Here is a 22733-nt window from a genome sequence, read left to right as displayed (position 1 = left end):
GTAGACATGAACGATACACAAGGTACATTGATCATCATAAAACTTTCTCAAGTTTAGAGACATACCTTTTTAGAAGAATCCGATCGAATTCTACAACATTACCAAACATTCAAAATCACAACGAACATAATATGTGTGCCCCAGTTCTTGTGCTTCCCTTACCGTATACATAACATGGCATTTCTTGGTGAGGATGCACTTTCAACACAATCAAGTTTTGTTGAGGTGAACAATGTCTTGCTCACCATGGAACCAAGAAAGAGTTTCTTTCCAGCATCTCTTACATCTTATAGTGTTGAGAAACACCCAAGGAACTGTTTTTATAAGTCTATCAAAGAACTTGATTTTGAATGTTTACTAAATCAATATCAATATCAACCTCATTGATTACTAAATCAACGGTGGATTACGCAGAGGAGGAGTATTGCTCTCATTGATTACTAAATCAATATCAATATCAACCTCAACATAAATATTATTCATCATAACTTGATTAAGCCTGTCAAGAGACTCTTGTTCTTTCTGGAGAAATACATCAACATCAGAAAGATAACTTTCAAGTTTCTTTTCAAGCCGTGAAAAAACTTCAAGGGATTTTAAACCTGGTGGAGGTTTAGATAGAATTTCTTCTACTGATTTTATTAAATCAGTCATGGAAGAGAATTCTGGAATCCCTGGATATGGTGGTGCATTTATAGAGATAGTACTTTTGTCCATATCAGATCGTTACAAACACATACTTATAAGGTCTTTAAACGTGTTTGCCAGATCTGATACCAATTGAAAAAGCAGGGGTCTAAAAACCTCACCCAATATTTCGCTTAGCAATCTGTATGGACTAACTCCAATATACTTTTAAGAGAATCAACTAGACAGTCAGACTCAATCTTAATAAAAAGTATATCAAAGAGTTATATCTCAATTTCTCGATTCAATACTTACTCAAGCAAATAGAAATCTGCGAGTTTAATTGAATACAAGAGAAATTAACTTGAATGGTACCAAAGACCAATGTTCAAGTATCAATTAATTTAAATCAACAACCAAAGGTTGGAATTACCAATTGATCGATTCAACGCACAACCTGTGATATTTCAATTATATAAAAAAATATAATGCGAAAAAGAAATAACACAAACATTAGAAGTTTTGTTAACGAGAAAATCGCAAATGCAAAAAAACCCCGGAACCTATTCCAGATTGAACACACTGTATTAAGCCGCTACAGACACTATCCTACAACAAGCTAACTTCGTTCTGGACTATAGTTGAACCCCAATCAATCTCACACTGATCCAAGGTATAGTTGCGCTCCTTAGGTCTCTGATACCAGCAGGATACTACGCACTTGATTCCCTTATCTGATCTCCCTTAAAACTAAGAGTTGCTACGTCCCAAAGTCGAAGACTTTAATAAACAAATCTGTATCACACATAAAAGGATACATGAATAGATAAATCTGTCTCCCACCGAAATACCCACGAGTTTTGTTCCGTCTTTTGATAAATCAAGGTGAACAGGAACCAATTGATATACCGGACTTATATTCCCGAAGAACAGCCTACAAATATCAATCACCTCACAATAATCTTAATCCACTAGCGAAACAAGATGTTGTGGAATCACAAACGATGAGACAAAGATGTTTGTGACTACTTTTCTATCTTGCCTATCGGAGAAATTAATTTCGAGCCAATTTTACAATTGTACTCAATACGATAGAAACAAGAAGATCAGATCACACAACTACAGAGAAGATAGTTGGGTCTGGCTTCACTATCCCAATGAAGTGTTTAAATCGTTAACCTACAGGGTCTCGATAGAAACCTAATGTTAAAGGAGAATCGACTCTAGCTTATACAACTAGTATCACACAGAAGGTGTGGGGACTAGCTTTCCCAGTTGCCAGAGTTCTCCTTTATATAGTCTCCAAATCAGGGTTTCCAATCTAACTTACCTTGGTAACAAAGCATTCAATATTCACCGTTAGATGAAAACCTGATTAGATTCAAGCTAATATCTTTCAACCGTTAGATCGAACTTAGCTTGTGCATGTTCATTTAGGTTTGTGTAACCGTACCTAAACGTGTACACCTAGTTGGTTCAACAGTAGTTAACCAAATGGTTAGCCATATGAGCACTTTCATATCAACCTTATTCATCTTCATTATAACTAGTTCAAATTACTCAAAAGAACTAGTTAGAGAGTTATTAAATTGCTTAGATCTCACAGAAGTATATAAGACACAATCAAAACAAAAACAATTTTGATTCACTCGAATCGATTCATGAACTTTATAGCCACGGTTTTCAAATATGCATTCGTTAGTTTACATAAGTTTAAGTTCACAAATAAACCGTTTTTAGAAAATAACCCACTCAAGTATGCATACCGGTACACATACTTAAGTCGCCTGTTTAAGTTTGTTTTCAGTTCACAAACTCCAGCAGAAATTCACGGGACGTGAACTTCCGGTAGTACGCGTACGGGTACGCGGACTTTAGTTTCGGTTATCCTGAGTAGCAAATTACGCACACTTTGGTTCAAGGATTTTTGGACTTATACACGTATGAGTTCACATACAATGTTTATATCCATTCAAGGTTATATATTCTAAACTCTCATTTCAATCATTGAAACATTCTTAGAGGATGTTAAATAGTGGTTATTCACACACTATTATTCATCAAAGCAATTTTCAAGATATTGAAATAACCAACACGACTTTCGTCACTTGTAAAGATGGACTTGGCCAAAGAGAAAGCTTACCAACACATATTATGAAAAATAGATAAGCGAGATAAACTCGGCTCGAAATAACAAATGTGTATAATCAAAGTCTGTATGGCAATACGACTTTTGTATCAAGATTGGAGATAGAGTAGATAGACTTTTGAGTGACAAATAAGTTCAAGTCTGCACATACCTTTTAGTTTATGAAGATCCACCAGTTCCTTGAGTAGTTCTTCGTATTTGCATGATGAACGTCGTGGAGTCTAGAGCTCAACTGCACTTTCTATCCTAGTCCGAGACTTAGCTATTAGTAGACTAGAAATCAAGACTTATAGTGTTGGCAACTAAACTTGACAAACAAGCTTGAGATAGCAACGCTTGCGAGTTCGACCGAGCAGTGCTCTAACAGTACCAATGGTGCATGGCCTCGAAAGTAAGCTACATCGATAGCAAGTTAGCAGATCTTGCATAAGACTAAGGAAAGTATGGCATAAGCCTGATTGATGCACCCTTGGCATGTGCAAGACAAGTGCATTCTCTCAGCAATGCCTAAGCTAAGTGAAGAAGGGGTATTAGGCTTGCAATGGCCTATGCGTAAGTTCAAGGAATGTTCAATGGCTACAATGGACTCTGAGTGATGCATATAAGTTGCATAGGCCATAGCCTTCAAGGCTTTAAAACCCTTCACATTACAAGGGTAAGTTGGAAAGGTGTGGAAACTAAGTTAGTTGCATCATGCTCGACGAGCATGCTTGCAAGGGGAGATGGACTTGCATTTTCCTAGCTTTAAAGCTCGGTAAGCATCATCGTCATGGCGCATCGGGGGAGGTATGGCCTACGTGCCCAGGCGCGCCAGGCGTAATTTTCTGGTCCGTCACAGGTGGCCTTGGTAAAAGCTTCGGGTTTATGGTCTGGAATCGAAGCTTTGCAAAAAACCTATGATGTTGTAACAGTTTGTCGGTTTAGAGAAAGATTATGACTATCACTCCAGATGATGCAAATAAAATTACCGGTATTGCTTTGGAAGGAAAACCTGTGTTTGAGGGTTTCAACAATTCTATTCCTTTTGAAGAGGTTTATGTCTTGGCGAAAGAGTGTGTTGGGTGGTCCAAAATTGAAGTGGAAGAAGAGTTTGAGATAGGTGCCAGAGAGTTTCCTAGAGATAAAAGGGAATACAGAGCACCAAGTGAACATAAAAAATCAGTTAAGATTGCAAGGAAGATTAACCTGGTTCGTCTGAGGGAGAAGTTTGAGGATTCTGCCTCCAAGACTGCTAGTGGAGTTGTGGTGATGGATGAAGCAAGAGCTAGACATACAACTATAACTTACTTGTTGCACTCTCTTGGCACCGTCTTTTCCCCCGATTTCTCGAGAAATAAGGTAAATGCGTGTTATTTTCAGTGGTTAAAGTCTCTCATTCTCGATCCTAGGACAAACGAGGTACCAAGGTACTCGTGGGGCACCTCTCTCCTTTCTAATGTGATGGACAATCTTTGCAAAGCTTCTAGGTGGAATGAAACACAAATTACAGGATGCGTTGCTCTTATCCAGTTATCTTTTTATTTCCATATAACAAATGTTTTTGTTTCCTTCTCTATTTTGTGGGTAATATCTTATTTATAATTCTTTTTTTTTCCGTAGGCATGGTCTTGTAACCATTTTAAATGGTTAAGGCCTTCTCGGGATAAGAATTAATCTCTAGAGAAATCTACACTGCTTTCAGACATTTTTCTTTTATGCGGTAATTGTCCTTCCATGCTAATTTTTAGATCACTAGAAATAACCCGTGTGGTAACGGCACGGCATGAGGTTAACAGAGAGTTCTAATAGATATCTAAAAATAGCTCGTGACGTAACGACACTGATTTAAATTGATATCTAATTGGTGTAATTTTTTTTTTTAGGACTCTCAATCGTGTTCCTTTCCAAGATAGTTTCCTATTTTGTTTTAAGCGAAAATAATGTCTATAAACACATTGTGAAACTATTCATACACATTATCCAAAAAGGAACACAAAATCATTTAAGTAAGTGTGTATGCATATCTCACTTATGAGTTGTGAATAAAAATAAACAAATCTCATTTCCCATTAGGTTCATAATGCCACCAGTATATCCAATTAATGCATATATGATATATTATGATTTCATTTAATGTTTTTTTGAATATCTTGAGTTAAGAAGTGATGCGATAATTAAAGATTAATAAATTTGGATTCATAATGAGAAGGGTTACAAAAGCGACGACCGTCGGATGTCTTTTGTTGGGATGAGATTGGGATGGTCGGATACAACGTTTGTCTCTCAAAATATTATCCGATCATCCAAACTCAAAAATCCATTCTGTTTTGTATTATAGATTATGACAAAAAAACTTATTAACTTCCAGAAAGAGAAATCGAAGAAGAATTTATCTTAGTCAATGGAGGTTGGATTACTTTTTTTCGATTAATTTCTTAGACCATCTCCAATGAGAGTAGGGGGAATTCCCCTTAAACTCGAAGTGCAAGCGCAAAAATGGACGTATAAAACAGTAAAGGATCGCCATGTCTTATGGTGTTAAACCTAAAGAGTTCATGGATCGGTTGAATGTTGCACTATCGGGTTAGTGGTCCGCGATCAAGGATTTGTTCACCGAGAAATCTTTAATTACCAATATTTAATGTCAATCTTATTTAACATTTTCCTTTAATTTTAACCTCTTTTTTTGGTTTCTAACGTTTTTTAAAGGTACCTTTTTCTTAGCTTTTTTTTTTCTTGGTTTCTCACGAATTTTTCTCCTTTTTATTGCGTTTTTTTCCTATAGTATTCCATTGATCGTGAAATGTTAACCAATTGGTTAATGCCAGGTGCAGGTGCTGGTCGATTCAAAGTTAATCGGTGATCTTTATACCGATCGACGGATAATTCACACATCGATGAACACTTTACCTATTCCCCAATTCCCTCACCAAATTCCCTATATGGAGGATAGGGAATACATGGTTAGAGGAATTCTCAACCTATAAGAGATGACATTTCCCCTAAATAAGGGTATAAGTCCCTCATTGGAGATGGTCTTAGTCGTATTTTCTAAAGCAAGTAATGAGCAATTCTCTGTTGAAGAACCTTAGGAAAATCTTACTAATTACTAAAAATAAATAAATTACTATTTCATTTCTCTTTGCATTTATTTTGTTGGATTTTAACAGTATTTGATAGCAACGGTGGAAGACGACTTAGAATGGCTAAATAATAGATAAATAAAAAGCTTAGTAATGTAATAGAATCTTGATTAAACCAAGGTGAATCTTGTAAGACGTTCTTTGAAATTGAAAAGCAATTTTATTTTTTTCAGTGATTCAACTGTGAGCAGTTAGTGTCTTTAAAACTGACTGAGGTTATTATGGAGCCAACCATTTTCGCACGTCTAGATATTTTTTTATTAGTTCTTTAGTCTGGTTTAGTACTTAGTTTAGAAATTTTTACGTGACTTGTTTGTTCAATGATTTAGTTTAAATCTTTTGACGATTCTGCGATCCTCTTCTTTAACTTTTTTACTAATATCTGTGTTAATAAAAAGATTACCACCAAACGGTCAATTATACTTTCAACTGATGCCTCTATAAACACAAACTGACCGAGTCCATCACAACGGGAAATGAAGCTTCCAGAGACAAAAGACCCACGACCACATACTTTCAAACCCGCCCGTAGCAATTGATCTCCAAATAAATGAAGTTTGCCCGTTGTATTTAGGTATTGGCATTAAGTTGGAAAACCAAGAAAATTGTTTGGAAATTAGCGTTTTTGGACGCTAGAATTAGAAATCGGAAGCAAAAGTATTTTACTTCATAAAAATTTGATTTTTCTACTTCTAGAAGTTGTTCTGAAATTTTATATCCAAATTAATTTCTGGTTCTTTTACTTTTAGAAGTTATTTCTAAATATGTATCCAAACATGCTATAGTAAAAATAATTCCAATTTGCATCCAAAGTATTTCTTTTTCTAGTTAGCTAATATGTTAGAAGAGTCATGTGTAAAGGCCGTCTCGTAGTCGGTCTCGTAATAAGTGTGATAGTTGTTTTCACACAAATAAGTTGTAATTACAGTTCTTTGTTTTGCCCATTAATCCCTGATGATCGTGTCAAAACCAAAAAAAAGAAAAAAAAAACATCTGCAGGATTAATTGAAGGGACGAACCCTGAGCCAATATTTGAAATGGGGTTACCTGCTTGCCTAAGTTGAATAATACATTCAAACGTCAGTCTGTTGCGCTACTCTTGTTTGGATTACCGAAGCACAAAATCTACGTTAATCTTACCACCTACAAGGTTTGGCTGGCCTTACGATGTGGGTCCTGCACTGACTACGGAGTCAACCTTTGGAAACAATTTTCACGACACTTCAGCGTACGTACGTATATCAAGATGGATGATTCTGCACAGACCGCGATTTCAAATTAGGACATTTCTACGTCGAGACAACATGGAAACTCAAACAAAATTTTAAAGCCATGAGATAAGCCATGCCTTTCCGAATATGATTTCGGCTCCTGGATGATCGTCAAACTCTTCGGCATCCGCAGTTCACATAACTACCATTAACCTGTTCAGGATACCATCATGGCGTGCATTTTGGTCACTGTCGCTCTAAATGACAGGAAAATGCAACCACTATGAGGTGGGAACATGCCCATAAATGTAAAACGAGATGACCATAAATGAACACCCATTGTACACGTGTGCAACTCATCCACGTACAGCATGAAAATCAAGTTTTGTTGGTACCTCAGGTTTTGCCGTTCTTATTATGGTCCAAATTCCAAAAGTACGTACTAGGCTGGTGATATCAGCAACAACGCCACTTTATCCTATTTCTCAAACAAAAACAAAAAGCAGAGGAAGAAAAAGGAATCTCAGTCTAATTTATGGTTCTCATCAACATTGAAAAGGAATCAAGGGGTTTGAAAGTGAAATGGTCTTGTTTATTTCTCTCATGTCTCTAGTCTCTCAACTAACACCGTGTATATATATAGCTATATATATATGTCCATTTTCTACTTCAAGATCATATAAGTTCTGGTTCGCCAAGAGTTCTGGTTTTGATCAGCAGAAATTATCTCCTGAATCCTGATCTCATTCCCTGAGACCGAGACACGTTAAAACTGTTTTGTTTTTGGTATTGATCGAAGATGAAGTTCGGGAAGGAGTTGAAGTCACAAATGGTACCAGAATGGCAAGAAGCTTACATGAACTACGACTCGTTAAAATCAGTTCTCAAAGATATCCATGTATTCAAACACCGAAAAAATTCATCATCGTCAGTCATTCCTAGTATGGACAGACAAATGTCGAGGTACAGAGCGTTTAGTGGTCTATTACATCGGAACCCGTCAACATCGACATCTTCTCAAGCAGTCTTAGGAGTCGAACCCTCTCAGCTTCACCACCGTCATCATAATTATCATCATGGTCATGAAAGTGAAGATGATGAAGAACAACAAGTAATACTAGTGAAGAATCCGACAAACTTACGTGAAGGAACGAGAGATGAAGGTCAGTACCAGACAAAGTTCTTGATGACAGCTGAAGCTGGCGGTGAATATGAACTTGTTTTCTTCCGTCGACTCGATGATGAATTCAACAAAGTTAATAAGTTTTATAAAGACAAGGTAGATGAAGTTATGAAAGAAGCTGATTCTTTGAATAAACAAATGGATGCGCTGATTGCTTTTCGTGTTAAAGTTGATAACCCTGAAGGATTATTAGTTGACGATGAAAGTTGGTCGATCGAAATGGATCAGTTTTCGTCTGAAGTTGCTGCTTCCGCACCCATGGCCGTCACTACACCGAACGGTACTACTAGAAAACACAACAAGTCGTCCTCGAGGAAACTGCACAAAAATTCCGCAATAGAACAGATAGATGAGGGCAGTAGGGAAGGATCTCTGTCAGATAAGTATGCATCATCCGGCGGTAGCGGCGGCGCTGATAGTACTGATCCCAGTACAAGTACTAATACTGTTCAGAACGGTGTTACAAATTCTCCAGAGCATCAACCACTTAATCAAAATGCTAAAAAGAAACCATCCAGGCCACCTCCGCTGCACATCCTCAACCGTGTGCAAATCAATAATACGTTGGAAACTCCTAGATCTACTATCAAAGGACTCATGAATAATGTCAATAGTAACAGTAACAGTGTCAACAACAGGCTCAGCACTGATGGTTCCAATTTCAAGAAAGAAAATCTCAAGAAAATCGAGGGACAACTTCGACGAGCATTTATCGAGTTTTATCAGAAACTTCGTCTTCTGAAGAGTTACAAGTAACTATATTTAATCCTTTAACTAAGTGTTTCTTCAATATTCATGCATCCAGAGTTCTAGTTGTCACATGAGTCTAATCTGATATTTTGTTCTTTCTGTTTTACGTGCAGTTTTCTCAATTTGTTGGCTTTCTCCAAGATCATGAAGAAATATGACAAGGTCGCGTCAAGAAGTGCATCGAAGTCTTACTTGAACATGGTGGATAGATCCTACCTAGGCAGTTATGATGGGGTAAAATAACTTTTCTATGTGCATGAACTTATTATACCGCTATTGACTGATTTTTGTATATATATCTAAAGCTACTTTATGATGCGACACCACTCAAACATTTTGTTCCAATTTCCTTTTACGTGTGGATTTTATGTCCGTCAAAAGTATTAGATGCATAGCTTTATTTGACTGAAAGGAAAAGCAAAAAGGTGGAGTACATATACTATGAACAACCCTGTCCTCCTGGGGTTGGAAAAGCAGCCAATTCAATTAGACATCATCACCATATCAAGTCATATATTCTCACAAATAGTACTTGCAATTCGTTTTCTACCTGTCGTTTAAATGTTTATCTATATGAATTTCAGGTTACTAGGCTCATGGATCGGGTGGAGGCAACATTCATTAAACATTTTGCAAACTCGAACCGTAGTAAAGGCATCAGAATCTTGAGACCCCAAGCCAAGAAAGAAAGGCACACTATTTCATTTTTCCTGGGTAATTTCGCTTTTGCAACCTTTACTAATTAAATGTGGTTTCTTTTATAATGCTGTCTAAAAGGACTAGATAAAAGTACTAAGCTGCTTATTCTTTATTCAGGTGTGTTCAGTGGTTGCACAGCGGCTCTAATTGTAGCACTAATATTAATTATACGGGCTCGAAACATTATAGGAAAAGAAGGCAGCACTCAGTACATGGAAAACATGTTTCCACTTTACAGGTAGGTACTCACTCCCGATATATCTACTAAATCTCTCGTTATAAATGTAACAGTAGTAGCATGTTTGGATATCAGAAAAGTTTGATTTTCTTTAAGAAGTTTGATTATAAATTTCCTAATCTTTTTGAGAAGTTGATTTTCGACTTCTGGAAGCAGAAAAATCAGAAATTAGTTTGGATACACAATTTCAAAATGATTTTTAAACGCAAAATAATTAACTTTTTATGAAGCAAAAATATTTTGCTTCTGGAGAAGCAGCAACTCTTCTGCTATTATTATCTAAACGGGCTATAAGTATTTTGAAGTAGGTGCCTATTCAGTTTTCTATAGGAAAATCTTCTTGAAATTATTGGCTTCCTGTTTAACATGAGACTTCAAAATTTGCTTGCAGCTTATTCGGGTTCATCGTATTACATATGCTAATGTATGGTGTAAACATATATTTTTGGAAACGTTACAAAGTAAACTACCCATTCATATTTGGATTCAAACAAGGGACTGAATTAGGATATAGAGAAGTTTTCCTACTCGGTGCAGCTGTAGCAACACTTGCATTGTCTAGTGTACTTGCGAATCTGGATATGGAAATGGACGTGAAAACGAAAGATTATAAAGCATTCACCGAAATTCTTCCTCTTGGATTAGTCACGGTATGATTACTAAAACAATCTTGCTCAGGATCATGTTGTAAAGAATATAATGTTTCTGAATCATCCTAGTTTCCTTTTATTCACAGCTTGTACTTCTTATAACGATTTGTCCCTTCAATATCATTTACCGCTCAAGTCGTTATTTCTTGCTTCGGTGTTTCTTTCACTGCCTTCTTGCTCCACTTTACAAGGTAACGCACGCTACATTATAATTTGTACATGAGATACTAGAAGAAGAAACAAATTTAAACTGGATTACCATTTATAATCCCATTATTTCTTCCCATTTTCCCGGACAGGTCACTCTACCAGACTTTTTCCTGGCTGATCAACTAACTAGTCAGGTTCAAGCTATTCGAAGTCTTGAGTTCTATATTTGCTACTATGGTTGGGGAGACTTCAAGCGGAGGAACAACACTTGTAAAGATAATGATATTTACAATATTTTTTACTTCATCCTCGCCCTTGCCCCATATTGGAGCCGATTGCTTCAGGTTTTTTTCTTAAAACTCCATCGGGATAAATTAGAAATACTACTATAACTTTAACTCAGTACTGATTATACCTCGATGTGTACATTCATTAATTGCAGTGCCTCCGACGCTTATATGACGAGCATGATGCAATGCAAGGCTATAACGCGTTTAAATACTTTTCGACAATGGTGGCAGTTCTTATGAGAACTGCATATACTAGGCGACCATTGACTAGATGGCTTGTATTGGCATGGATCAGTTCAGTTGTTGCTACAACGGTAAGTACATACTGGGACATTGTCATCGACTGGGGTCTTCTACAAAGGAACTCGAGAAATCGTTGGCTTAGAGAAAAACTTCTTGTCTCAAGAAAAAATGTATACTTTGGAGCCATGGTAAGTAACTGAAGATGCTAGTATATTACTACATCCCATTTTCTTGTATGGGAATCTAACAAAATTTCATTGGGTTGCAGGTATTGAATGTTCTGTTGAGATTTGCTTGGTTGCAAACAATGTTGAATTTTCATGTATCATTTCTACATAAAGAAGCTTTGACAACAATTGTTGCCAGTCTCGAAATTATTCGTCGTGGCGTCTGGAATTTCTTTAGGTAATTTTTTTTTTTTTGATTTTTTTTTAAAAATAAATTAAATCAAAGTGAAAGAAAATTATTCAAAATTTTGTTCGACTCATGATGAGACTTGTTGTGTTGTTTTGTATATGACCAGGTTGGAGAATGAGCATTTGAACAATGTTGGAAAATTTAGAGCTTTCAAGACAGTGCCACTGCCTTTCAACTATGATGAGGATGATGAAGATAAAGATGACTAATAAAAATGGTACCTGAGATTCTAATGATGTATTAACAGTTTTGTAGCAGCTAGTCTCTAATGTAATTAAATAAAGCTTTTTTTTTTCTTTTTTCTTTATATATAATTTAAGCTATTTGACAAAGATATTTGACGAAGATACGTATAACATTTGTCGGGATTATTTTGAGAAATAATTTCACAAGACACTAATTTTTTGGATCTATGTAGAAATAAAAAACAAAAAAGTAGATGCACGTCTAAAAGAAACAATAAAACAAGAACAAGAACACACAAATTTAACATGCACTACAAAAAAGAAGGCTTCTAGGGACGGCCACTTCTAAGAAAACCGTCCCTAAAGGTTAGTTGTTGGGACACTAGGCTGTAGCCGTCCCAAGAACTGTCTATTTGGGACGTCCCTGTCTGGCCGTCACTATTGGTCAACTAATGGGGACGTTTTATTTTCAGCCGTCCCAATAGATAGGATTTCAACGGTTGTGATTGGGTCATCAGTAATTTTTTTATCTTATGCCTAAAAGCACAGTATAACTTTCCTTCTCTTTTTTTCTTGGTTATATCGGCCTTCTTTCGATCAGTTTCTCTTCACATTCTTCCTCCCCTGCTGAAAAATCTCGTTCGTGATTTTCTCTGGGAGAGCTCAAATTCGTTCGGAGTGAAGCGATTCTTACAGGACAGTAAAATCAGTTAAGCGATTTTAGGTTTGATTTTAGGGTTTGCATTCTTCCTCCTTCTCTTTCAGTCTTCCGTTGATTTGATTTTAGGTTTTTCGAATTCTTTTTTAAAACCTCACGTTGTTGTTTTTTGATTTTAAGGTTTGCAAATTACAAGAGCACACTTTCCGCATCTCCATCGATTTTGGGAATTCAGGTAGTTTTATATCAAATTTCAGTTACTGATTTCTTCAACAAATTAGTGATGTGTGTTACTTTATTTTGCTTGATATGTGACATATGTTTAGGTTTATGCTTTGTCATATCATGTAATTGATTCGAAATTAGGGATTTAAATACTGGCAGAGTTAGGTTTAAGGGATCCAATTTCACTTGGATTGTGATTCCAATTAGCTGGAATGTTGCTTCATGCCCCTTTCTCATTTTTATTACGGAATCTAGGATTTTCTTTAATAACGAGAATGAATCAGGGATTGAATCCCACTTGAAATTGAGTTAGTTGTGTGCTTGGTAGTTGTACCAAAAGGTGTACTGTGGGGGTTCCAACTAATTGAGAAACGCCAATCTCAACTGATTTAGGTTATCTGGCATCCCCCAAGCTCTTCTTTTAGGGGTCATGTTTTCTATAACTATTATCCAACAGCTGCCTCCAAACTCATAAAAGTCGGCGAGGTCTTGGATGCAGTGGTTTGGAATTTAAATAAAGTGTGAGTATAAGGTTACTTGTTACTGGATGCAATTATTCAGTAGAAACTGTCAGTGGAAATTGGATACAAAACCAGTATAATCTCAGTATGTCATTAATTTGTGTGTTTGTCATGTTATCCACAAATGTAATTGTGATTATTCCATGCCAATAGAATAGATTGTTTAATCGAGCATGTGTGTCTGAAAGGTCCAATTCAATGATCTTGGTCTTACTTTAATTGATTGATTATATTAACTGGTGCAATATATGCAAACTCCTCTCTATAAAAGAGGTGGTAATTGATAGGGAAATTGACATTTGTTCCAGTATACTAGAAGACAACGTAGACTTAAAGGTTGGTGGTCATGATCATTTCATCTATGTACAGTACTCATTGACTTAAGGTGTGTTGCGCCAGGTGCATATTGCTGGTGTTGGCGATTGGGTTCATTTCATCGCATGATCATTCTATGGCTTGCATGCTCATAATCATCCCTCGCTATTAACTTATAAAGGTAATGGAATTGTTAAATTTGTAAAGTTTAGTGTAACTATCACCAAGTAATTCTTACTAATTCATGTCTGTCCTGCGTTCTTTTCCTCTTTCTGTTGGGTTTGTGGCATATGTGTGCGTGTGTGACTAGTGGTTTCCGTTAATCATAAGTTTGTTCCTTAGTCAGTTTGTGTAAAACCATGGATAAGAGCTGGGTTCACAAAGCTCGGTGGGGTAAAGAGTATGAAGATGGCGTGAGGCTATTCTTGGACCATGCATTCGAGAAAGGGGTTGTTACTGAAGATAGTAAAATGAAATGTCCTTGCAGAAAGTGCAATAATGTTAATTACAAAGTTAGAAGTGAAATTTTCAGTGACTTGATATTGCACGGTATGATGAGAAATTATACTACATGGTTTCATCATGGTGAGAGTTTAATCTCAACGGTCTCATCAAGTATCGCACCACAAGATACATGTTTTGAGGTCAGAAATAACAACGATGAACGACCAGGGGATGACCTTTTTGGCATGTTGCGAGCTGTGTGTGGAATACCAATGCGTGATGATGAAGGTATGGATGATAGGGGTGACGGTGAAGGTATGGATGATATGGATGACGATGAAGATATGGATAGTGGGGATGGAGGAGTGAGTGGTTTACCAAGTAATTGTACAGCTTCTAGGTTTTATAAATTTCTCGAGGAGTCAAAGATACCATTGTATCCTGGCTGCGACAAAATGTCAGTGATGTCTTTTCTTATCCGATTTTGGAACTATAAATGTGTTGGAGGGATGTCTGAGAAGTCAGCCAAGGATATGCTTCAACTTATGAGGGATTCATTTCCTGATAATTGTAATTTGCCAGAAAATTTCACACAGTGCAAGAAAATACTTTCATAGTTAGGATTGACTTACAATAAGATTAATGCGTGTCCGAATGACTGCATTCTTTATTATAAGGAGTACGCCGATAGGGAAACATGCCCTGTTTGTAAAGCATCTCGTTACAAAGATGGAACCAAAACACCAGCTAAGATTCTTCGCCACTTTCCTTTGAGACCTCGGCTACAGCGGCTGTACATGGAATCTAAGACTGCAGGATATATGAGATGGCATGCTGAAGGGCGTCCGAGGGATGGTAAAATGAGACATCCAGCTGATTCTGAAGCTTGGAAGCATTTCGATGAGATGAATCCGACGTTTTCTGCTGAACCGAGGAATATCAGACTAGGTTTAGCAACATATGGTTTTAGTCCATACCATTCAACCAGAAATCCGCATAGCACATGGCCTGTGGTCCTTTTACCATACAATCTGCCCCCATGGTTGTGCATGAAGCAACCTAACATGATCTTGTCTTTGCTTATACCAGGCCCCTATAGTCCAGGTATGCCATTTTCTCTATCTCTGACTTGTCATTTTTTTAAAATCTGTGTATGATATTCCTTATATTGATGTTGAAAGTATATAAAAAAGTCAGGTCAATAGCCAACTTATAATTATTTTAAATCATTATTCCCCAGGTAACGATATTGATGTATACCTGAGGCCCTTAATCGACGAGCTTAAGGAGTTGTGGGAAGAAGGGGCAAATACATATGATTCTTCACGAAATGAAATGTTTAATATGCGTGTGGGGTTATTATGGACTATAAGTGATTATCCTGGACTAGCGATGCTATCAGGATGGAGTACCAAAGGCAAGTTGGCATGTCCAACGTGTCAGGAAGATACACGGCATCAGAGGTTGAAGCATGGAAGAAAAACCTGCTACATGGGACACCGACGCTTCTTGCCAATGGGTCACAGGTTTCGCTCTCTAACGAAGGAATTCAATGGTAATGTGGAATACGGTTCACCACCAAACCCATTGTTAGGGCCAGATATCTTGCAGAAGCTAAAACACATTCCACATGTATTTGGCAAACAGTTTGAGGATAGTCTGATGGGTGATCGTCCACGCAAGAGAAAAGAACGAGCATCAAATACAGCTACGAGTAACATGCCGGGCAATTGGAAGAAATTTAGTATTTTTTATGAACTGCCGTACTGGGCAGATAATGTACTCAAACACAATTTAGATGTCACGCACACTGAGAAGAATGTGTGCGATAGCGTTATTGGTACTCTGCTGGATATGGATAAGAAAGCCAAGGATGGTCTAAAGGCAAGGTTAGATCTTCAGCTCCTAAATCTCAGACCTGAGCTTCACCCAATTATGACTGCAAATGGGAAGAAATTCTTCTTACCAAATGCATGTTACTTTATGGATAATGCTAAAAAGGAGATGTTCCTTAGTGTCTTGAAGAACTTGAAGACCCTAGATGGTTACTCTTCACTCATTGCAAGATGTGTGAATATGAAACAACGTAAGATTTTTGGATTAAAGAGTCATGATTCACATGTGATAATGCAACAGCTATTGCTTTTGGCAATTCGAAAGACGTTGCCAGATAGAGTTAGTTCTGTGTTAATTGAGTTAAGTTCATTCTTCCAAGAACTATGCTCCAAGAATTCACGGCCTAAAGACTTCAAAGAATTGGAAAAGCGCATCGCACTCATTCTCTGTAACTTGGAGAAGATATTTCCTCCTGCCTTCTTTGACATTATGGTACACTTGCTTATCCATTTGCCAACAGAGGCGCGTATTGGTGGACCTGTTCAGTATCGATGGATGTACCCGATTAAAAGGTATATGGTCTCATTATTCTCTTTCTCTTTTGGCATTCAAATTTGGTTCTTTGTTACCTTTTAGATTGAATGTTGTACATCTTCATTTTTTTCTCTTTTTGCATAAGTTCTTAGTCATCATTCATCGGTGAATTTCGTTTCCTGCATCAATGAATTCATCATAGAATTGGAATAAGGATTATTCGATTTGCATTCTTCAACAGGTATTTGTACACTCTCAAGAAATATGTCAGGAATAAAGCTCATCCGGAGGGATCCATTGCTGAAGGATATTTGGCTGATGAATGTGTGACATTTTTGTCGAGGTACCTCAAAGATGTAGAGTCACGAATAAACAGACAAGTTAGATACGTGGATGATACACACATTATGAAGGCTGCGCGGATTGTTCTAAGTGGCAATCAAAAAAAGTTATTGCACGACTATATCCTTTTCAATGATGCTAACGTGGATACATACGCAGAGTAAGATTTCTGTTTTCTGTAATTGGATCTCTAATGATATAACTAATTAGGTAGTTGCTGGTCTAATTAAATGTATTATGGACAAGTTATCTCTAATTAATTTCTTGTTTCTTTGATGTAGGCAACACAAGGCCACTCTGGCTATGTTACACCCTAAAATGAATCAACGTCAGCGCCAACGGAAACACAAAAATGAGTTTGCTGATTGGTTCAGGGACCATATCATGTTACTTGGTCAAGCTAAATTACCATTTGCAGAAGGATTGGACGTGCTAGCTGAAGGTCCATTCACAACTGCGAGACGATTCACCGGTTATACTACTCGTGGTTATAGCTTCAGAACAGTCAGTAAGGATTCTAGAGCAAAGACACAGAACAGTGGTATTGTAGTAGAGTCAACAGCACCTTTCTATAGAAATGCAGCGGATCAGAACCCGAACAATGATACTGAGCTCACATATTATGGACAAGTTAAAGACATAATTGAGCTGACTTATAGACAAGGCCGTAAATTTGTATTATTCGAGTGTGACTGGTTTGATGTTGTTAGTGGATCAGGCTAGAGAGTAGTTTAGGGTTCTTAAAAGTAAATGTTTGTAACACACGCATATATGGCACATACACAGATAACTGGTGGTAACGAAAGTTATAACAGATAGGATGTTTCACCAATTATCAATTAGTAAAGGGGTAGTGCAAATTAGATATTTTATTTGAGGGGGAAAAACAAAATCCCCCTTTTATTAATTAGTGCAACCGATCCTAAATAATCACCATGAGATGGTATGATCGATATTTGCAATTGGTGTGACCGATCCCAGTAATTTGTGTGACCGATCACAGAGTGTTGTGTAATCGATCCTTAGAAGTATTAGTGACGGTGGATCTGGGGACGCAGCAACAAACGCCCCTAATAGCTTTTTGGGACGGCTTTCAGGTTCTTGGGATGTTTTTATGACCGTCCCTAGAGGCCTTCCGTTTTGTAGTGATGGTTGGTTATGTGCATGCGTCAACAAGTGACTACGGTCAACTTTTTACCATAAAAACTTCTTATAGAGAGTTAAACACCCAAATGATTTGTGAAATCAATTACACAAACTTATGATCCGCAAGTTGTTGAGCATAAGCACTCAAAATAGCTCCCTAAGAACAGAGCGTTATATCTCTACCAAATCGCCTTCATGACCTAAACCCTCTTGTGAGATTGGATATGAAAATAAGTTTCTCCAAACAGGTCACATACTTAGCCTCCAAGTATCTCAAACATGAAATACCCTTGGTCTCCAAGTATCTTAAGCATGGAAACCAAAAAAAGTTTTCTGAATCGAAAATAATTTAGTTTGGAGACCGTTTAAGTACTAAAACATGCAATATATAAGTAGGTTTTTGAACCAAACAAGTTAGCCCCTGAAAAGAAGAGGTACTAAACTTTTCCACCTATAAGTCATTGCTCCGAAAGTGATTGTCTATGGACCTAGTCGATACAATACAACTAATCGGTTTACACTTCGTGTAATCGTCTATGGATACGAGATCGAGAAATACAACAACAAAGTATGTTTACTTGATAAAAGGTTCAGACTTTACCAAACACAATAAGATTGCTATCAAGTAAAATAGGAATTAATGTTTGTGTAATTTAATTTAAATTATAATAACAACAATTATAATTGCGGAAAATAAAAGTAAATGACACAGCAAGATTTTGTTAACGAGGAAACCGCAAATGCTGAAAAACCCCGGGACCTTGTCCAGAATTTAATACTCTCGGGATTAAGCCGCTATAAAAAATCAAACCAACTTCGTGTAGTTGAGACCAAGCAACTAAACCTATAGTTCACCTAGTTCCGTCTGTATCCCTGCGCCTCCAACTTGCAGTAAGTCACGCACTTGGAACAATTCCTTTGGTTCGTATTCCAAACAGTAAAGGAACAACAAATCTGTTTGGTAACAACTCTTTTCAACCAAGTGATGTGATTTCGACAAAAGGCTCTCCCGTTTATCCCAATAAACTCCTTTGTCAGATTCTTAGATCTATCTAACAACAACTTCTAAAGTAATTTTCAAGATTTTGCAATCAATACTTTGAATCACAAAGAATTGTATTGATGCCGATCTACTCAACTAATCAATCCAATCTACCACAAGGATAAACCGATTATAGTTGGATCTTATTTAACCGAAACAAGTATTGTGCACACCAAAGATTATGAACCCAAATTATAAATCTTCAAAGTCTTCTTTGTCTTCAAATCTTCTTAGATCTTCAATAAACACCTGCGCACAATTAACTTGAATCTCTTGTGATCAATCACACACAGAACGGAGTCTGTAATGGATTATCATAAGACGCCTTTAGATCTACAAACAGTATAAAGATCCCCGTCGAAACTTCGATCTAGTTTGAGTGAATCTTATATTAGAAGAGAAGATTCTCAAGCATAAACAAACTAGGTCCGATCAAAGTTCAACAACCGTTATTCAATCAAATCAATCGAAAACAAAAGATAAACTGCAATTATCTAGTTTTCCACCGACGGTACTAATAGAGACTCTCAATCCCAAAGAAGTCTTGAAACTGCGTGGCCGTAAGAGATTTCGCCTAATTAGGTTACTTTCGTCTCCGAATAGGCGGCTCCACCAATAACAACACAACTAGGTAGTTTTGCTATCTCTGAGGATTAGTTTGCTCGAAATGCAAACTTCAATATTTATAGACCAAGGAAGTTTGGACATCAAGGAATTTCCAAAACTAAAAATATTCTCAAGATATGCAATATATTACCAAATTCGGTTTCTATAATTCCTGGAAATGCTTTGTCCAAATATTGACCGAAATCTCTTAGAAAATCTCCAACTAGTAAATGCACATTACTAATTTTTATTTTCCAAATATAAAATTAAAAACCTTAATTAAAAGATTCTCAATTTATTTTTGATCTGGGATTCTCCTTTAGCTAGTAAGGAATATCTTTGAACAATAAAAGATAAGTGTTACTGCACATGTTCAAAGTATGCCGACATCTTTACTTTGAAAGTCCTTTTTCATACTTACAATCTTGGAACCGATTTGCCACACTTCCAAACAAGTTTAGAATTGGTTCATCTGACTTCCAAGAACTACGTGATTGATTATCCTATCAAATCACCAAACATGGGTTCACGGTTCTACCAAAACAAGTTTCGGTTCTACCTCCATGTGGGTACTAGAATTAGTCACGCTAGTTACCAAAACTTGGTTGACTAGGTACTAGGATCGGTTCCCACATATATATGATATCTAACTTGTATTTGGTGCACATGTCCATAGGATCGGTTCCCAATGTCTAAAAACTTGTTGCACATGTTCATAGGATCGGTTCCCAATAATTAAAAACTTGTTGCACCTATTACAAGGATCGATTCCCCTATTGTGATCGGTTGCACCTCTTACTAGGATCGGTTCCCCTTTGCCTAGAGTTGGTCATATATACCAATTATAACAAATCAATCGATCATATCATCTCAGGTGATTACTTAAGATCGGTTTCACTAATAAAAGTCATACCAATACAAAAGTCAGGCCTTGTGAATAGTTTTACTAAGAAGATAAGCAAGTCATGAGCGGTTATACTAAACACACATATTGGTAATTCAAAAGATTTGCAATGAATAACAATACCAATAAGCCTAGCGATTTCCCTTTCGATTCATAAAACAAGTTTATGAATTGTACTTCCTTTAAACTAATGTAAAAACATTGTTTCCAAGGACGAAATCTTCACCTCATACCCATACATAATCATAATAGCATTCATACGATTATGTCGATGTCTTATATATGAAGTTCAAAAGTTAAGCGTTATACTTCGTATTGTATTCCTTAATACTATGTCTAACTAGAGTATAATCATTCATAGCTTCGCAGTTATGTTTTCAATATGCACGACTTGGAAGATACGTTAAGGAATGAAACAGTTCAAGTCAAATATTACTAACCTCAAGTGGAAGGATGATGTCGTCGTTGTAGCTCCTTACTTCTTCACATATTTCAAGTCTTCACGTAATACTTGTAATTAGGGGTGTCAACGGGTCCGGGTCCTCCCGGGTATCACTAGACCCGGACCCATACCCTACTTATAATGGTCGGGTCCGGTTCCTAACGGTTCCGGGTCCGGTTCCTAAACTTGTGGACCCAGAACCGGACCCGTTTAAATACCCGGGTACCCGTCGGTTCCGGGTGCCCATTGGGTCTTAATAAAACTATTTAAAATACCTCAAAAACTTAATATATTTCTCTTTTTGGCTTTGATTTAAGTAATTTTTATAAAAATTTATTATTATTTCTTATTAATGTACTAAATAAAGGTTAAATGTAAGAGAAAAAAATTAAATGAGTAAAATATCAAAGCTAAAACTAGCAAAAATACTTGTAATTTTGCTAAAAACATGAATAAAAGAATGAATAAACGGGTACCCGATACCCGCGGGTACCCAACGGGTATTACCCGTTTGGACCCGTTTAAATTCGGGTCCAATCGGGTAATTACCCGCCGGGTCCTAAGTAGCTAATGGGTCCAACTTTAGGACCCGGAACCGGACCCAAATATACCGGGTCCGGTTCCGGGTCCGGGTAATGGGTGCCCATTGACAGCCCTACTTGTAATGTCTCATATCCTAATACTTTCAAGCTAACTTATACGAAGTTAACTCTAGTAAATAATCAAGCGACTCTTTAAATGAGTTTTGTGTCACTAAAATATGACAACCAAACTTGACATACCAATGCTTAGTGGGTTCAACCAAGCTATGCTCTAACAATCTCCCCCTTTGTCAATTTTTGTGACAAAACTCTTACATCATATGGATAAACAAATTACAAGAATTCATTACACATATGCTTGATTCCCAAATTCAACATCACAATAACCTGTATACATTTAATCCATAAATGCCGATGTTATAATAACAAAGCTAATACTCCCCCTAAAGGTAAGATACGTAGATTTTCAATCTGCACGTCTTTGTTATTCTCATCATATGATATGTTACTCCCCCTTAGTCTATGATTTACTCTTTCGTTAGATATAACGTTTAAGCACCATTGTCCTTTCCCTTAGTGATACCAAATCAATATAAGTATCACTTGTTTACTCCATATATTTCTCCCCCTTTTTATCACAAAATGACAAAGTACGAGCAAATAAAAAGCAAACCGAAAGGATCTTACAAATATCACAAGACTTGCAAAACCTATAAGAGTTAAGCACGAGGGTTCCACACACCATTTTTGATAACCAATATCAAAACCGAAACTACAGAGTAATTTTTGTTTTGATATGTTACCAAGGAAACAATTGCCTGAAGAAATTTTCCCTAATAGTTTAGCAAACCAAAAATCGACTAAGCACCTTAGTTCTTTTGCTAAACCGATTGTACAAATACAACCGCTTGTTTGATAAGACCAAAATTAAGATCAGAATTAACTCTATTTTTCTCATCAGGCTCTAGTTATTCTCATCAATAACTTAATTAGACCATTCACTTTTAAACAAGACAAGTACTAGGTTATCTAACTAGCATTTCTTGTTAAGGCATTCGATTAGACTTGAATAACCGAAACCTCCGCTTTGATAAGTCTAACTAAGATCAGAACTAACTTAGTTTCTCTTATCCGGAATCGAATTGGACTAAACAATTCATCCCGAAAACTCTTTTGTTAATACATAAACAATTCATACAAACCAAGTAAATCAACTTGCATAATTATTTACCTCAACCGGAAGCAATTGAAACAACATAGAC

At 36.7% G+C, this 22733-nt stretch overlaps 2 protein-coding genes across 2 annotated transcripts; both read left to right on the top strand.

The window, feature by feature from the left end:
- Nucleotides 1–7692: 7692 nt before the first annotated feature.
- LOC113300372 (phosphate transporter PHO1 homolog 3-like) lies at nucleotides 7693–12074 on the top strand. The gene is made up of 10 exons (XM_026549592.1): nucleotides 7693–9044; nucleotides 9156–9276; nucleotides 9627–9756; nucleotides 9859–9979; nucleotides 10371–10629; nucleotides 10716–10820; nucleotides 10929–11123; nucleotides 11222–11500; nucleotides 11581–11717; nucleotides 11836–12074. The coding sequence occupies exons 1-10, from the start codon at nucleotides 7909–7911 to the stop codon at nucleotides 11936–11938; spliced, it is 2586 nt and encodes an 861-aa protein (XP_026405377.1). The 5' UTR covers nucleotides 7693–7908; the 3' UTR covers nucleotides 11939–12074.
- A 3347-nt stretch (nucleotides 12075–15421) lies between these two features.
- Nucleotides 15422–17512, top strand: LOC113296573. The gene is made up of 3 exons (XM_026544875.1): nucleotides 15422–16485; nucleotides 16689–16949; nucleotides 17071–17512. Exons 1-3 carry the CDS (start codon nucleotides 15422–15424, stop codon nucleotides 17510–17512), a joined length of 1767 nt encoding a protein of 588 aa, XP_026400660.1.
- Nucleotides 17513–22733: the final 5221 nt, after the last annotated feature.

The sequence above is a fragment of the Papaver somniferum genome, chromosome 7, assembly GCF_003573695.1.
Source record: "Papaver somniferum cultivar HN1 chromosome 7, ASM357369v1, whole genome shotgun sequence".
NCBI lineage: Eukaryota > Viridiplantae > Streptophyta > Magnoliopsida > Ranunculales > Papaveraceae > Papaver > Papaver somniferum.
The sequence above is the reverse complement of the archived record's forward strand: the minus strand, read 5'-3'. Positions and strand labels throughout refer to the sequence as shown.

Bases quoted from the DNA above. Each gene is read 5' to 3' on its own strand.
- LOC113300372 (XM_026549592.1), top strand. From the start codon at position 7,909: ATGAAGTTCGGGAAGGAGTTGAAGTCACAAATGGTACCAGAATGGCAA. The intron at 10,630-10,715 runs GTATGATTACTA...TTTTATTCACAG, and splicing joins TTCCTCTTGGATTAGTCACG to CTTGTACTTCTTATAACGAT. The intron at 10,821-10,928 runs GTAACGCACGCT...TTTCCCGGACAG, and splicing joins TTCTTGCTCCACTTTACAAG to GTCACTCTACCAGACTTTTT.
- LOC113296573 (XM_026544875.1), top strand. From the start codon at position 15,422: ATGCGTGTGGGGTTATTATGGACTATAAGTGATTATCCTGGACTAGCG. The intron at 16,486-16,688 runs GTATATGGTCTC...ATTCTTCAACAG, and splicing joins TGGATGTACCCGATTAAAAG to GTATTTGTACACTCTCAAGA. The intron at 16,950-17,070 runs GTAAGATTTCTG...TCTTTGATGTAG, and splicing joins AACGTGGATACATACGCAGA to GCAACACAAGGCCACTCTGG.